Consider the following 17,636-nt stretch of genomic DNA (forward strand, 5'->3'; position numbering starts at 1 on the left):
ACATCATACAACAAAACATCTTCAAGGCTGCATTCAATATTTCAGCACTATTTTTATAAACTGATGGGGTTGAGGGTCTGCTTCATATTCTTAGCCTCGAAACTTAAAGCTCTAGTGTGTAACTTTTTGATATTATCAAACGAGTTCTGAAAACAAGATATTTTCCTATACTCATCTAAGTAGTTTTGGTGCCTAGACCTAACTAAACTGTGACCGTTTCACTTTCACAATATCAACAACGTTTTAAAAACTGCCAACATTACAATCTTGTCATCACATTGTCTTATGGTTTGGAAGACTATGCTATGCTAAGCTAACTTCACGCAGCTTTTTACCTAACCCACAGACATGTGTGCGATGGCGAGTTTTGCTTCTAAGTCTTGCTAAGAAAAAGCTTCTTTATTTTCAATGTTAAACTTGTGCCTTAGGTGCGTTAACATGTTGAGAATTAGTTCACAAGGTGACTGAAAAGATAAAGTAATGCTTCTTTTGTGACTCATCCCATGTATCCCATAATGAGAACCGGAGATACAGACATACAACCACACTTTTTAATTCATTAGTGAAGCTGGATGCACATTTTATGCAGCGCAGATAGAGAAACAAATGGTACTATGCTGGTTAATGTAGTCATTATTGTCATTATTATTCCACATGCTGGCCGTCTGTAATTACCCACTCCGCTTCCCGGTACACCACATTCTCTCTCTCTGAATTCTTTCCGTTGCTGGCCTGAAGATAATGCAATCACAAAATTAACCAAACTGCAGGGCTTTTCAATCTCAGACAGAGAGAAGAAGAAAGGCTTTGAAGTCGTATAGTTTAATATTGATGAGGTGAGATTTTGTAGATGATTGGCACCAGAGATTTCACGTCTTTCTTTTATTTTGCATCAGCAAGGTTAAATGCCTAACCTTCACACATAGCTTACATTTCCAGTGGCTTTTTCAGTGAACACAGTACAGAGAGTATGGCAGAACTCTCTAATTAAGGACGTTACATGTATTATCCTTTGACTGAGAAATGTCCCCAAATTGCTGTGTGGAACAACTATGTGTCACTAACAATCTCTTTAGTGATGTTGTTTTCTGTTGTGGAAAAAGACAAATCTCAATGTTTTAATCATGTATGTGTGATTGCTAGACAAACTCAGCCTAAACACTACACTTTATCAAATAATTTAGTTCCATTGACATGCAAAAGCTACTACATAAGAGGTTTAAGTAAACCAGCTGACTCAAAGCAACGAAATATGAACCAGGAGTCCATTGTTTAGTACATTCTCATGAAATCCTTGTGAAGTTTTTTCACCATGGCGCTGCATCAAAAAGCTCTATGCATTGTACTTCTTAAGCAAATCACTTTGCCAGTGCCTCTTGCGATCTGGGAACTCTCTGGGCAAGCGGATCTTTTTAAAGTCGTCAATGCATTTCTTCAGATCCTCCTCCAGCATCTTCTTTTCCTCCTCTTCCTCGTCCAACCCCAGCGGGGGTCTACCGTTCTCCCTAATGGTGGGCCGTGGCAGCGTCTTCAGGTTGAGATCGGTCGGACGCTGGGGGCTGTTAGCATGAGGCGGTGTTGAGGGGGGAGGAGAAGGACTGGAGGTAGAAAAAGGCTTGGATGATGGCAGAGGTGGCGGCAGGACTGGAGGTGACAGATTTGGGAGGTTGGGGCTTTTTGTAGTAAGGTTAGGTGGAGGAGGAAGTGGAGGTGTAAGAGGAGAAAGACAGTCCAGGGGCAACGGTTTTTGTGTGCCCAGTGTTTTGATGCTGCTAGCTTCTGGGCCAGTGCTGCTGGACTCTGGGTAAGAGGTCACTACTTCACTGAGTGCTGGGGACTCAGAGGTCGTTGCCTTGGAAATCACTGATGAACCACCTGCAGCAAGGAGAAAGAATTACAGATTAAAGTTGTTGTTTTTTATTTGCAGTATATGCAAAGTTACAATTACTTAAAGGAATAGTTTGTAATTTTGAGAAACCTATTCTTTTTCTTGATTGGATTTGAATGAGAAGATCAATATCACTTTGCACAGCAAATATGAAGCTAGAGCCAGAATGTGATTATCTTAGCTTGGTATTAAGACTGAAAGGAGGGAGAAACAACAAGCATTAGCTCTGTCCAAAGTTCAGAGTGTCACAGTAACTTCCTGCAGAGTTGACATCACTGTGAGTTTGCCATGCAACCGGCTGCCTTCATATTTACTGTAAAGACATTAGATGGATATCAATCTTCTCATCTAACCCTTGGCATGATGGCCAGTAAGGATTTCCAAAACTGTTAAATAACATGTTAAAGATAATTGAGACAATGAATAGAATATTCATACTTAGGTATTTTGTGTGTTTGATGTAAGGTCTTAAAGCTATAGTGCATAGTTTCTGCCGCCCCCTCACAAGGGGAGCTTTGCACAGAAATTTGATTACATTTCACTTTTTTTGTTTGCCTTATCAAAGTGTGTCAGTAGTTTGTGGCTGGCACATAAACAAGCACCTCAGCTTTGAGCTTTATAGTTTTTGTCTCCAAGAGTACAAAAGTAAACACATGCTGGCGTGTAGGAGCATTATGGAAATAGAAATTAGCAGCAAAAAGAGCTCAGCGGGACAGGGAAGGAATTGAGAGATAAGGAGAGTGGAAGACAGTTTCATTTAATTTCAGAATTCCCTTTTACCTTTGCTTGTTAGTACATTATTCTAGAAGGAATACTGTAACTGGACGGATGGCGTGACACCTCCTAACTGAGGCGTGACAAGCCATTTTTCACGGTGTGTTGATTTTTCATCTCATCTCTGTGTGAGGACACGGGAGGTTGCTGTGGTGCGACTTCTCAGAATAGTTGAAGAGGTACATGCACATTCTGCACCTCTTAGTATTTGAAAACCCATCATCCATTTTCAGTTGTCTACATGATGGTAGAAAGCCTCAGATTGGCTGAGAAGTCACGGCAAATCTAGCCCTGGTCCACACTAAAGCGAATACTTTTTAAAATGCATCTTTTGTCTATTTTTGGCCGTCAGATTCGCACTAATTCTGGGTTTTTGATCACAGAGCACACCACAATTCGAAATTGCTTCTATTGTGTTGCAGGGTGGATTGGGAAAACAAAGTCAATCCAAAATTGTACTTATGGTACATTTGAGTATTCTCACGCTCTCTTGTCATGTGATTTGTTGTATTGAAGAATTTTCACTTCCTCTGGTCTTCACTCCTGCTCTGTATAGAACACACAGCACTTCAAAAAGCCTCTGGAGGAAACAGTGGAAAGCGTTATGGCTGGAAAGGTCGAACAGATGAGATCTGAGCCGTTTTTTGTTGTTGTGGTATTACAATGTGGCCACTAAACATTCAGAAAACAATTGGAAAATGCTCTGTTGAAGGAAAATACTTCAACACATAAACATTTTTGAATCTATCCACATGAGGTTGGACATGGTCTTACACCAAGTTACTGTAATGACAGTCCCACGTGCATACTGCTCATGCAGTGTCACATGTGCTCACTCTCATTGTGAAGCAGCCACATGCAGCACATGCTGCTATGAAGATAATCAGATAATCTCTCCCACAGCCTCTTACATGTATGCTTATGCAGAGATATACAGGTACAATATATCACACACGACAAATACACACACACACACACACACACACACACACACGTGTACAGACATATGAAGACACACAAGGCCCTGCACCCTTTCCTTACACAGGGCTCATCGTCACAGTAACCCACCTTATATAACAGGAAAAGCTGCTTGTGTCAAACGGAGGAGGCAGAGAAAATTCTCCAACTGCCTTGGCTTTCTGAATACCTGAATACAAGCGTGTGTGTGTGTGTGTGTGTGTGTGTGTGTGTGTGTGTGTGTTCACCTACTTTTTACAGAAAGTGCACAAGCCTGTGTTTAAGAGGACATTAGTGTTGTCTTGTGTGTTTGTGCAAGCATGCGTAAGCATGTGTGTGAGTACTGTGTGTGTAGGTGTGGGTTGTTTTGCATACATGTGTCTATGCGGGCAGATGTGTGTGTGCTGTTACATTCTAGGCATGTGCTGGCATTTGAAAGAAGGACGGATAAAGACGGAGAGAAAGAAAGAAAGAAAGAAAGAGAGAAAGAAAGAAGATGCAAGGGAAGGAGGAGCTGGCAGATACATGTTCACCACTGTTTGTGTTTGTGTGTTGGGTGCATTCAGTGTCTCTCATAATGAATACGTGTGTTTGAAGGCTGCCTGGACGTGGGAGTATGGGGGCTTAGCAGTGTTGAAGGAATAATCCAATGGGGGATGGGCTCCATGCTTTCCTCCACCACTAAGCCTTATGGAGGAGAACAGCAAAAGAGAGCACTCAACCCTTTCCCCTGAGCCACTTCTCCAGGGATATATGCAAAAGCCAAACCACTTTCTCACACATCCTCTCATCTATCTCACTGTCTCTCTCTCTCTCTCTCTCTCTCTCTCTCTCTCTCTCTCTCTCTCTCTCTCTCTCTCTCTCTCTCTCTCTCTCATTCTATCCCATCTGTTCAGTGTGACACATCCCTTCGCTGCCATCATTACCTCTATTAGCAACTCTACTGTGTCACTGTTGCCAAGGTTTGGCACCTCTCTGTCGCACATTATTTATTCTTACAACCTGACTAAATGAAAGCATGAGAAGCTGCTGAATTAAACATTATACAAGACAAAACAAGAATTATATCTCACTCACTGTGCTATCCCCACAACTAGACCCATGAAAGAGAGACAGCTGACGCCGAGCTAAGGTCCAACATAACACTGAGCGTTCAGGAGATGTCAGTGACTTGGCAGATGAAATAATGTGAAAAAAGTATTGTCTAGATTAGAGGATAACAGTACTAATGTTAAGCAATAGCTGTCACTTTCCAAAAGGAAGCTAGTTAGGATGGCGTGTTAACTACAATATAAATTTTAAGGAATAGTTTGACTCGATTAGGAAATATGATTGATACCATGCTCAAGTCTGTACAGGGAATATAAAGCTAGCACCAGCAGCCAGTTAATTAAGCTTAGTATAAAATCTGAAAATAGACAGAAACACCTAGCCTGGCTCTTTTCAAAGGTTACATCTAAAACTCCCAAATCATATATTGTTTTTTAATCTGTTGCCACAAAAAAACAAAGTAAAAAAAGGTCAACCCTCAAGGGAGATGTGTACAAAATTATTTCTTCAAGACCAATAAGTCTCTGCTGGGGGTCTGGCACAAGTGTCCATAAGACCAGAACCAACTTGCTAACTGTTTCCCCATTTCCAGTCGTTGGGCTAATCTAAGTTAGTCAGCTGTTGGCTTCAGCTTCGTATTTACCATACAGAGATGAGTGAGGTATCAATCTACTCATCTAACTCTCAGAAAGAAGGCAAATATGTTTATCTGCCAAAATATTTAAGCATTTCTTTTACAGCACAATAAGTCATCTCAAATGGACCTGAGCAACAGATGTCTTAAATTGCTAAAGGTAATAACCAAAACTGTATGGGATTGCGGTGCTTAAACGCTGTTATGTGTTATTTTAGTTTGCCTCTAATACCTAGCAATGTATTAATGTAGCACAAAGCTGTTTAAAAATAAAGTTATCTTGCTGCTTCTGTTACCTTGAATATGATCAGGCCATTTAGACTGTGAGTACTTTTTTTAAAATTCAATGTGGCCACTAACAGGTGGCAAACAAGAGAACAGCATCATCTCCATGGTAACGCCACAATGAAATGATGGAGCCAGAGCTATACAAATGCATAGTAATGTCTCTCAGACTGAGAGAAGCCATTTATCCAGAGTGTGAAGTTGTACATATGGCTCTCTCCTGCTGTTCTAAAGGGAGCTCACGCTACATAGTTTTGGCAATTACAGCATGTTTTAAATCTAATGACCTAGTCTTCAGCTCAGTTATCCAACATCTGTGTTGTGAAGTGATCATCAGTATGGCGCCGAATGACAGAGTGGGCTTCACCACCTACTGTTTTCTCATTCATTGTCTTTTCTCTCTGATTGCCATCAGAGCAAATACATAAAGAGGCGTAATCAGACATGGTACCAATATATTCTGCATACTAACTTAACTTTTATGTGTTAGCATAAGCTCAGTCGTCCTTTTCAAAATCACTGGAGTGTACTCACAAGTCTCTAAGCAATTACAAATCTGTCAATCCACATGATGTAAAGGAAATGCGTGACATATGCAGCTGGAGATTGGGGAGCTACTGCTAAGTAAGAAAAGCAAACAAATGGAGCGGAGGGCAGAGGACAGAAAGTGGGAAAGAGAAAGAAGAAACCAAGTCATCAATAACTAACTAGCTGATAAGGTTTTTCAATTCTTTTGGGGGTGGAAAAGTCTATTATATGATTTTTATTTTTGCAGACGTGCAAAAAGTGTCCTGCTGGTTTGCCTGCTCCACGTGCCTCCTCTTTATATTTTCCCTACTTTAAACCCTCTGAGCTGCTGTCGGGCTACCACAGCCTATTACCACCCTGCCTAAGCACCCTGAAGCCCACCCTGGCACCCCTCAGCCCCTGCAAGCCCCCCTCCCACCTGCTTCAGTCTCAGCCAGGGTCCATCCCTGTCTAGGACTGCAGCAGCAAGGACAAACCTGCCTGTCAAGATTACTGATAATTAGAGGGGCAGATTAGAGCCCAAATCTCCAGATGGCCGAGGTGAATCCCGTCCTAACAACAACAGCGCTGACAGACACATTTACAACTCACTGCTTAAAGCAAAATCCATTCGATCAGCAGATACATAGTAACTGCTCACACTGTTTTCACCACATTGATGTACTGTGTACTTGTTGAAACATTATTACACGTTCAAATAAATCCATGAAGTGGAATGCTTTGTTGTGTTGTTGACACAAAACAAAATCACAGGAAATATTTAAGACCATAAAAGCAACATGAAACTATGTTCCCTAATATAAACTGTTTAAAAATCCTGACTCATAAGTAATGGTTTTGGTAAAGAAATTGTATGTTAGCTTGCTGTATTATTTATGAATAAAGGAACAGAACATACAAAAAATACATATTCCATCAGACTTTTGCCTCCCAACTCACTTCGCCCCAAGGCATTTCTCGTTTTTTCTTTAGCTCTTTTCCTTTCAATCTGCTCCTCCCCCACTCCTCGTGCTCTTCTTCACAGATTTACAATCTTTGTGTACTGTCTATGACAAACTTTGCCACTTGAGGTCGACTTTTTGTTGCTTTTCTTTTAAATCCTCCAACTTGCTTCTGACACTCTGACTCACTCTCTTTAACTCATGCTCCCTCATTCCCATCCTTCTGTACCTTTGTAATTCCATCCCTCATGCTTTCCTCTGTCATGTCTGTCTGTTATTATGTATGTGTCTTTGAGCTTTAAAGAGAAAAGACAAGTTTGTGAAGTCAAAGAGAATAATAAAGAGGCAACATATAAAGAAAAATGGACTGACATTTATAGAGATGCAGTACTGTACGTCACTAGTGACCTAATCTGCTCCTTTTCAGCTGCTAGATTGAGTCCCTTGTTAACTCCCCTCTCTCTCCCCCCTTTGGCTTTGGCTACCCCCTGACTTTGCACAATGGAGTTTGTGGGCCAATATGTTTTGTGATAGCTTCTCTCTGCAGGAGACGTGTGAAGACAATTAGAAGGAGGGGCAGCAACGGAGCATGTGTACCCATGCTGGAGGATGGAGGAGTGCAGTGACAGTACACATCTGACTCCATGCCTGGTTTACTATAAATAACCCAACACAAAATGAGATAAATAATGCCCCGAGCCAGCGCCACTGTGGGCTTACACGGCAGCGTGGTCAAACCACGTTGTCGTTCAAGACAAACCCAGCAGGTCTCGGGCTCGCAGAGCTTAAATGTCCATGAGCAAATTAATAAAAAGCATGCAAAGCGCTTAGCTAACGTTTATACACACACACGAGTCACATTTTGATGGAGAAAGCTGCGGTAGGCCTCAGGCCGCTGCATGCTCTCTCCAGTTCCCTATCACATGCTCCTATTGGCCGACGACCTGGGACGACAATCCCAGGTAATTAGCAGCAACGAGGCTTTTCTATACCAGCTTGGACTTCTTCTGTTTATTGTTGTCAAGAGAGAACGAGGAAGGCAAATGGCTTGTTTATCTGCTAATGCCTTCTTAACTGATCACAAAGAAGAGGGAAAAGAAGGAAGCCAGTTAGATCTAAAACCGTAGAGCTTCGAGTCATTAGCCTCACACGGGAGGGTTGATGCACATCTCACCTAGCAACTTCCGTCCCTCTGTGCCAGCTTGTCTCTGTGTTTAGAGAGTCCAACTGCCTGCTCAGCTTTTTGTGAGACAGGGAGTGCACCTAGTTCATTGCCTCGGGCATGGCCCCCATACCAACCCAGCGCCAACCCACCCACACAGATTCCCAAACACTCATCCAGCCGGTCCGCCAAACATCCACGTAAGCACAAACAACAGGACAAAAAGAGAACAGAGCCAAAACACACTGGCATACACTGTAGATCTGAAAGTAGACAAGGCATCGAGGTCGAGCCACAGATAGTTGCAGCTGAACACTCTGAATAAACGGAAACAGCAGCATGCAGATAACATCTGAATGGGAGGGTCACAGTCAGATAAAAGACACAGCTCATGATTCACATAAATATAAGGAAGAAAAATTTTTGTTTTTCTGTTTGAAAATATCAGTTTTCACCCTGTCTTTTGATTAAATCACCCTTTGAATCCATATTAATCCCAACCTACTGTAATCCTGTGGATCTATATCTGTCAGTGTAACTGAATCTCTCTGTGAGTGTAGACAGAGCAGACAGGACACAGGGGGACACGTTACAGCACGGCCCACTAAGGGCTTTGTTTGTCAGGATGGTCCAGCACCTCTCCGAGTAACAGGACATTTCATGCCGCTCAGGAAGAGAGATAAGATGGGAACACCAAATCCAAGTTAAATTACTCTCCCAATCTGCTACCAGGTCATCTGTCTCCCTGTCTCTGCTTTATTGCCCCATTTTCCGATCCCTTCCTGTTCCTCTCTGCTCTCTTCCTTTCTTTTTGCAAATAGGGGAAGCGATGACCCAGCTGGCCACAATAAAAAGGGGATCATTCTTAGGAAAGCAGACCGAGCCAAGGCATGTTGCCACGTAGAGCCGCCTACAGCAACAATAGCACCATGGGAACACGACATGGGTCAAATCCCTGCCTCAAGGTAGAGAGAGCAGTCTTTTACTCTCGGGAGCATTGTTTTGTGCCTTGTACATTTATGACAAGAGTTTAATAATGAATTGCACATGCTTACTGGGAAATTGTATTGACTGTGTAAACAAGGATGTAAATAAAACCCAATAAATGATTTCATCAGCAGATTGTGTGCTGTGTGGTTAGCAAATGATGCAACCTGCTATTTGAATTTTTTTTCTCCAAAAGGCAGAGAAGCCGATTTTCGTGGTAAAATATCTTTATTGTAACACTCTGGATAGAACAAGCATACCACCATGGTGACACAAATAAAACCTGCTTCTTGTTTGGCACATTAGACAGGCGTGCTACACTTTTCAGCCACAAGTTATACAACAGAGTTTTAAGAAAAAGAAGGAAAAGAAAAACCTCAAGCAGCATTTCATCACCGCCTGTGGACCTCACGGTTGTTGCTGTTCAATGTCGGAGTGTCAACACATCTACTGTTGAATGTTGAGTCTCAAGGCGACTCATGGAGGTGAAGAGCGAAGAGAGGTTTAGGAACTTTCACACGTAAGGCGGGGCTCTCCATGCTTGTGCTAATGACTGACCTTGGCACCCTCGAGTTGCATGGGAGAGCTGGAATGCGTGTGTGACTGTGTTTGTTTTGGGCTAAAGACACACTGCCGGCCCGATATTCGTTGTGCATTCCAGACCGCAACAACAACAGAAATCATTTGTTCTACAGGATGCCAGTCACATACATTTTTTTAACAGTTTTTGTGAAGCTCATCAGGCATGCTTTTAACTGGGCCAGTATGAGATGGTCTCATACTACGGTAATTAGCATGTGATCATCTCTTGGTAAAAAAAAAAAAAAAAACAGTCATAAAACTGCCTCACCTACATAAACATAACACTGGCTGTTGTTCAAGTGTAAATTTTGACCACTTTTCTATCTGTGGGTTTGCTCAATAAAAATGCTGTTTTTTTTTACAGCAGACAAACACCATTGTTAATCTTGTGCAGGCCTATACAGCTACAGTATTTCACAGTCTGGGATTTTAGGCCTGATCCGCTTCTAAGTTTTTTCTTAGGTATTAATTAGGGCAATTATTGTCACCAAAATAAGGGTTTTGTAAGTTGCTTTAAAAAAGGCTGTTATGCATGTCCTCATTTTTATCCTGGCTTCGTTTTCTGGTCAACTCAAAGACGGGACCGGGAAAAAAAGAGAAAACAAATGTGGAGAAAAAGTGGAAAAGCAGATGGGAGGATGGGGGAGATAGTGCCTGAGGCTAGGAGTTCTGAACGTTTAATTTAAGCAGAGTTTATGTCCAAGGACATTGCCCTTTAATGGGAAATGGTGAGATGAACATTGGAATTGGTATACTTGTGATTGAGTGGTATTGTCACTGAAAATGTAACTGCAGTATGCTAATATAAGATATAATATAATATAAAGTACCACTTTCCTCATGGTTTGTTCTGAATGTCATTCAATACTGAGAAAACTTTTAGTCACGAATGGAAAATACAACCCGAATAGAAAGAAAACATCTTTTATTTGACAAATAAATTTCGCTTTTTGCTGAACACTATAATTTCAGTGTTGTCTACACTTGCAGCAACACACTGCAGCAGGTCTAATATAATGACTCAGATGTCAACAGCACTTCATCACACTGAAACACAACATTGCGGTTTCTAGACATCTCAGAATACATTTATTGTCACTGTCAGACATTCTGCCAAAACTAAAATCTGACACCATCTAGCTCAGGAGGAATCCTACACTACACTGCCTCGATGGCTATTTCTCGACTAAAACTTTATATTCAACGTCTTAATCATGACCTTGTTACAGCTTCTACATTTGGGACATTTTCCTAATGTTGCCTGCATTTTCATAACATCTGCTTAATGTTAAGTGCCTTCAGTTTGTGTTTTAGTCTGAGGTATATGATGTGCAGGTATATGACGTGTCCTGAGGCTGTATCTGGGAATGACTCTCTTTCTTAACTCACATCTTTATAACTGAAGTTATACCCGTTGGCTGTGAACACGCCTTTGCAATGACCTTCCCACAGTAGGGAGAAAACCTTGGGCTGTGGCTGACTTTACATGTAATCCTACCCTTTCTTGTGGGTATTCACTTTCAGTAAGGGAGAACTATCATCAAATATGCAACAGCTTAAACTAATACCTAACTGAGTATTAAGAATAACATAACTGCGTACAGGACACTCAAAACGTGATCCGCTAAGGTGACTGCCGTTCTTCTTTTGGGAAACAACAAGTAATCATGTAAGCTCGTCCCAAGAAGCGCTTCACTTTAATAATGCTCTAAAATATGTAACTGAGCAAAGAAATGTCAAAGAAGCACAAAAATAGAGCAGTGAGTAACACCTCCATCTTCTCTGCCCTCCCAGCGTGGGTGATTAAAACACTTAAAGCTCCATTGCACAGTTAATACACACACCTCATCTGGCAACCATTTTTTTCCTTTCTGTCTATGAGATCTCATGATATTTGGGATTTCATCGTTGTTTATCAAAACCTGCTGCTTGTTCATTTGCCAACCAATAAGCACAATTTTGAAAAGGATACTCTACACACCTACAATCTACTGCTCCCTTTCAAAATAAAAAGCTCAATGCCCCCCCCCCCCTCCACTGTTCATGTCCTGTCCAACTCCCATTCATTCATAACAACTAAACAGATAAACTGCTGTATGGCACGCTCCCAACCACAAGGTACTCAACATATTTAAGAAAAAAATGAAGGAAATTTGATTTTTGGGTTGCATTTCTTTCTTGTGCTTGGGCTGCTCACGTCCCGCAAGGCTGATAAGATGTCCAATTATTTGGTAATTTAGTTCAGAGGAGCAGGAGAGAGTCCAATCTGTTCGGGTAAGCAGGCCAAGTCTAGCACTGTACATCACGGCCACTCTTCGAAGCCCTTTCCCCTGTGCCCTTGTGCCTGCTTTAATAGTCATATAGACACACGGGGGCGCTTATTAAACAAAATGAGCTCTTGGATACAGTTTTGTGCTTTACCAAGGTAGATGTAATACATCGAGTACAAAAGGGAAATAGCATATAGAAGGTATCAGTCTCTGCAGGACAGGCTGTGGGGCTGCTGTGGTTGAGGACCGGGGACTACAACTAGATGGAGCAAAGGCAAAAGCTGGACCTGAGGATGAGGGGGATGGATCTGGGGTTAAGAGAAGGTATGAAGAGTCGGAGCAGCAGCTGGGTAACTGTTCATAGGATAAAAGGTGGAGGCTGCAAAGAGAGGCGGAGGGGTACAACATCTACGGTACATCTACTGGTGCAGGAGCCATCAGAGAGAGGGGACAGGATGGCTGGAAGCTGGAGGGGAGGGGGGGGGGCACTTGTAGACAGGATCGGGGACCAGGGGAACAAAGTCTATAGTCTCACTCACGGTAGAACACATATTCAGTGTAGCTGGTCCATATCTTGTCGTCCGTCTGCTCATGGGCAAAGGCGCAGGTTCCTGTGGAATTACAGGCCACCATGTGGAAGCCTGCATCAGCCAGCTTGTCAAAAGCCTGCTCCAGAAAGGTGAACTTCAGATAGTAGCGGGATGTGTAGCGCTCAGGGGGGCGGTCGGGGTCACGGCTCTCGTTCAGCGTCTCTCCAAACACCTCTTTGGCCAGAGAGGTCTTCCCACACACCATGATCCGTGCCACCCGCCGGAATTTGGCATCGGTGTGGCTGTCACGGCCCAGGGTGTATGAGCCTCGGTAGCCAATGGTGATGAACCCAGAGCGTTTGCCATCCGTGGTACCGGGCACCAGGCTGGCACAGGCAGCAGCGGCAGCACCCAGGGAGCTGAGGTTAGGGGCAATGTCAATCCCAGGTGAGGAGTCCTCCGGGTCGCTCTGACATCCCTCGTCGCCAAGCGAGTTCTGCTTGCTGATCTTGGGCACCAGCAGTTTGACTAGCTCTGGCAGGTTGAAGAACTCAGCCTCTCTCTGCAGACGCCCGCGCTCAGGGAAGTGGTCTGGTAGAACCAGCTGCTGGTCTCGCATGTAGTCCAGGATGTAACGGAACAGGAAACCATCACGGTCCACAAAGAAGCGACCCTTGGTGTCCCTGGCCAGTCCTTTGGCTGACTTTCGACTGAACATCTCCCATAGCAAGGAGTCCGGCACACTTGTGAGGGTAGAATATCGGGTTATGTACACCTGGCCGCCCACATTGAGTTCTACAATCTCTGGGAAGGGTGCCTCCTCCCCAGACATGCCACTATCTGGCAAAGCCATGGCTTACTCCTACCTCACAGGTGCAATAGGGTGCAGTTTCAAAAATAGTCTCGGTTGTAGTGGAAGTTCAAATGTGAGGAGTTGAAAACGGATGTTGAGTGAAACCTTTCGCAGTGGTTGGTGAGGACTGTTGTCAGTCAAAGATTGCAAGTCCGCGCGCACAATCAGACTAAAGCCAGCAGAAACATGCCAGTCTCGCACACCCTCTACTCTAACTACTGCGTTCTCCCATAATAACTACAACATAGCGCGGAGTATTTCAGGCAGCGTTGACAGAAGCCGTTATGTCCATGTCCTTTACGCGCAGAAAGATGCGATGTCCTGGGATTGGAATTCTGCTTTTGACACCATTTCTCTGAGCGGGGAATGCACTATTTGCACATCTATCCATAACGACTTCTCTTGCTCTAATTCTGGTCGGTTGTCATGGCGCAAACAGGATCAGGTGGCCCAATTTTAATTAATTGATCCATAGTTGGTGAGCTCTGTGGGTGTCCCGCAGACGACAAGCCACGAGTAGAAGAGGATGGTGCCGAAGTAGTGAGAGGCGAGGAGGGTGCATAAAATCACCTCCGGGATTTCCATCACTTGTGGTTCAAACGTCCGCGAGGTGCTCAGCTGTTCGGTCCCTTTGCTCCTCTCTCGTGTCAGACGGTAACTCTGCTGCGACGTAACGGAAGATCCAGCTTTATTCAGGCGGTTAGCCACGCCCACCCGCGGTGACGCGCCTCTGCTGTGATCCAGGTCAAAATCCCTTGTCCTCCGAGGGCAGTGTAAATGGGCAGGTCCGTTACTGGATCTGCTTAATATGTGCATGGGTAATAAAGACTGACAATTATCCTGAAAGTTTAGGCTAATTGAAATAGTTGCACATTATGAATACATGAGGCCACGTTATCCATTTAAAGGAGCATGATTTTGGGATTTTCCCCTATAATGCATTTATTCTTACATTCCATATATAAGCGTATGCAATGAATTGGAAGATACAGTATAGGTAACCCAACATTCATTCATGCATGTTTTGTCAATGCTCTCATATGTTTCCTGGATTTTATAAACAGTGAACTGTAATAACAAAATAATTATACTGCCCAATTTTTATTTTGCTGGAGTCTCATTGAAACCCAGCCACTGACTTGGAAATGGGTAGGCATTTATTTTTGGCAACACTCTCAGTAATCATTGCAGTCAGTGTCTGTCAGAAGGATGGGATAACAGTGACATCTAGTGAATGCAGTTTGGCTAGAAGGCTGTTTTCAAACTGGGGGATGGGGGGGGGGGGGGGGGGGGGGGGGGGGGGGGGGGGGGGGGGGGGGGGGGGGGGGGTTAAGACGTGTGTTAAGCATGATTTGTGACATCACAATGGGTCTGGAAGCCAACCTTGGTCCAATATTCAACTCAGACAAGTGTAATGTGAAAACGTAAAACCATCAATGCACTTATACTGAGAATGGATCTTTAGTGAAGTAGAACTGTTCTGCACTTTTGTAATTTTTGAAATAAACTCACTTTTTAGATTTCTCAAGGAGTTAAAAGGAGCTAAGGTGTTATACTAATATTTTTTTCCACCTGTTTATTCCTAATTTTTTTGGTACCATTGAGAACATCTTCCATAAGTACAGCATTTACCTTTAATTGGCGGAGCTGCAGATATAAGTTTTGACAAAATAATTCCAACTCAAGGTCTACTTACTAGGTTTCTCTTTGGACTTCATCCGTATCACAGTCTTCATGAGTGGATCATTTTGACTCAGTTGTTATGGAGATGGAGTTGTTGACATGCAAATTCAGTAGCTGGTATGATGTCATTCAAGGCACTTTTCAGATTTAAGTGTTGACCAAGTTCATTCTTGACCATTGAATCAGCAGGTTGACAAAACAATCCAAACTCAAGGTTTACTTATTGACTTTTGGAAATCATTTTTCAGATTGAGGACTACATCAGATGACACATCCAGACATCCTATAGTCAAAGTGTAAATGCACCAATTGGGAGCAAAGCGCTCTAGTTATGTGTAGTCCACCACACTGTCCCTTCTCTGACTGATCAGGAAGCCAGTTTTGCCCGTCTCCAAGCATTCTGGCACTGATTTCCCTGAAGGCCCCGTCGCCTCCAGCTGGCTGGCAGCACTTACAGCCTTGTCGTTGACAATCTGGCTTGGAACACTCTGGTTACGTGAGCTACCGAAGGATCTGGAGGTAATAGACTATGGCAGTACAGTCTGCCAATGAGATGAGTTAATGACACAGTCCACAGCTCCATTTGCTCGTCCCTTCACTGAAATATACCAGAGCAATATGTTGTGTAACACCAGAGTCCTTTGCAGTCCAAAACAAAAATATCCCAAGTAATGCGCTCAGATGCAAAACCATATTGAAATATTCTGTATTGTTTTTAACTATTAACCCATGCCACTGATGGAAAATGATTAAGTTAGTGAAATATGTGTGTAATAAATCTTTTCACTTGCTGACTCCCTGCACATCAGCATCTGGCCATGGATGTTTTTACTGGCAGTTTCATCATTTGAATCCCATCCAGACAATAGCTCATCGATGAATTACTCTGACCTTCTGCAATGGCTGGATTATCTCTGCATGTCCGTCAATTCTCATCACAGTGATGGCCTTCAGGGGCTGTTAGGTGTGCGTGGTGGATGCTCTGCTGATTCAAAATAGGCAAAGAAAATCCTTGGGAGAGAGACAGCGTTTCAACACTCTCGGAAAATAAATAGGAAATTGTATTTACTGCCACTGCACTTGCTTAATCACGTGTATTCAGATAGAAACAACGGAACATACTCATACCAAATTCTTGGATAATGTAGTGAGAAAGAGTTACCTAGGGAGGAATGTCTGCATATTGATATCCGAGTTCTCAGCGGTTTCTGCTGACAGCTGCACCAGTAAGTGATTTATGAGATATTTTGTAGGATCAACAAAAAAATGAACAGGCTGTTGCATCTATCAGGGGTTCGCGGTGCCCATTTAAATCCATCTGCAAAGGCTCATTTCCCTCAGTATGAGGCATCATACATCTTTCAAGACAGGTGACATGGAGGCAAAACAAGACACGACTGCAACACATCTGAGCAACACATGCAGTTTCAGTGCGTTAAAAGAGTCAAATCCCTCATGAGTATCAGTGTAGAGGAAAAAGAGGCAGCTGTTTATTTATTGATGTTTATTTGATTTAATGAGACTGAGTGGACGTGAGCAACAAATCCAAACTTTGTAATCAAATCATTTCCCTCCACTTTCTTTCTGACTTAGTCAGTGCTCTAATTCTATGGTTCCACCCAAAATCATTGAATCAATCATTGTTTTCTTCTTCTCCAAGGTCACTCCCAAACCAATCATTTCATCCCTATAAAAATATACACAACTTTGAGAATTGTGGTTCCTTATTCATCACCATCTCTCTTACTGATCTTTCCCTTCTTGGAATACCAATTCTGGAGTTAGTTAATTGAATTTGAAGAAGCCTTAATACATTACTGAAACTGATCAGATCACAAAACCACACACTCATTTAAATGGACAATGTCAGGGGGTCGAAATGTTAATAAGTGTGTGGTTTGGAATCAGTATGCAGGGGTTAATCTTTTCATCAATGATGTTTTTCAAAAATACCTCCGCATGCGATGTGTGTATATCTAGGCTTTTTTCACAACACACATTTTGCATGTCACAGTAGAAAGAGCAAAGGTGTGAATAACCAATAATGACCACTGAGTTTTATTAAGCCGCTCCAGTTTTAGGGTCCTTTAGTGAGTGCGGTCTTACTCTGGTGAGTTACAGGGACACTTGAATAGATAGGGGCCATTGTTAATGTAACGTGTGCTTTTCGTACTTTTCCCTCCATCTCGCATCTAGGCACAATTAAACTGTCCTTCAACCAATCACATTTTTTCTAATTTAATGAACAAAAAACCTTGTATCCTAGACATCAACAATAACAAGTTACGACTGATGATTTCATTTGCAGAGCTGGTACGCAGACTTCCTAAATGCTGGAACTCACTTATGTGCCTTTTACTTGGCTGGAGAAACTCTAATTCACATCTAGTGGAGTCTTGAGAAAGGTGCAACTTACTCAGCTGGCTGTCCGGAAAAAAAGGGCTCAAATCAAAGTGTAAAACTTTGCAAGGCTTTAGTTTCAGGTCCGGAGCTTTAAGACTTTTGTATCAGT

General features: G+C 42.8%; 1 protein-coding gene across 1 annotated transcript; it reads right to left on the reverse strand.

Annotated features, from left to right (window-relative positions):
- Positions 1-806: 806 nt before the first annotated feature.
- On the reverse strand, positions 807-13,600 carry kctd12b (potassium channel tetramerisation domain containing 12b). The gene is made up of 2 exons (XM_034883579.1): positions 12,598-13,600; positions 807-1,875 (listed from the first exon to the last, which is right to left on the reverse strand). Exons 1-2 carry the CDS (start codon positions 13,439-13,441, stop codon positions 1,334-1,336), a joined length of 1,386 nt encoding a protein of 461 aa, XP_034739470.1. The 5' UTR covers positions 13,442-13,600; the 3' UTR covers positions 807-1,333.
- Between the last annotated feature and the right edge of the window lie 4,036 nt (positions 13,601-17,636).

This window comes from Etheostoma cragini, chromosome 10, assembly GCF_013103735.1.
Source record: "Etheostoma cragini isolate CJK2018 chromosome 10, CSU_Ecrag_1.0, whole genome shotgun sequence".
In the NCBI taxonomy this organism is placed as follows: domain Eukaryota; kingdom Metazoa; phylum Chordata; class Actinopteri; order Perciformes; family Percidae; genus Etheostoma; species Etheostoma cragini.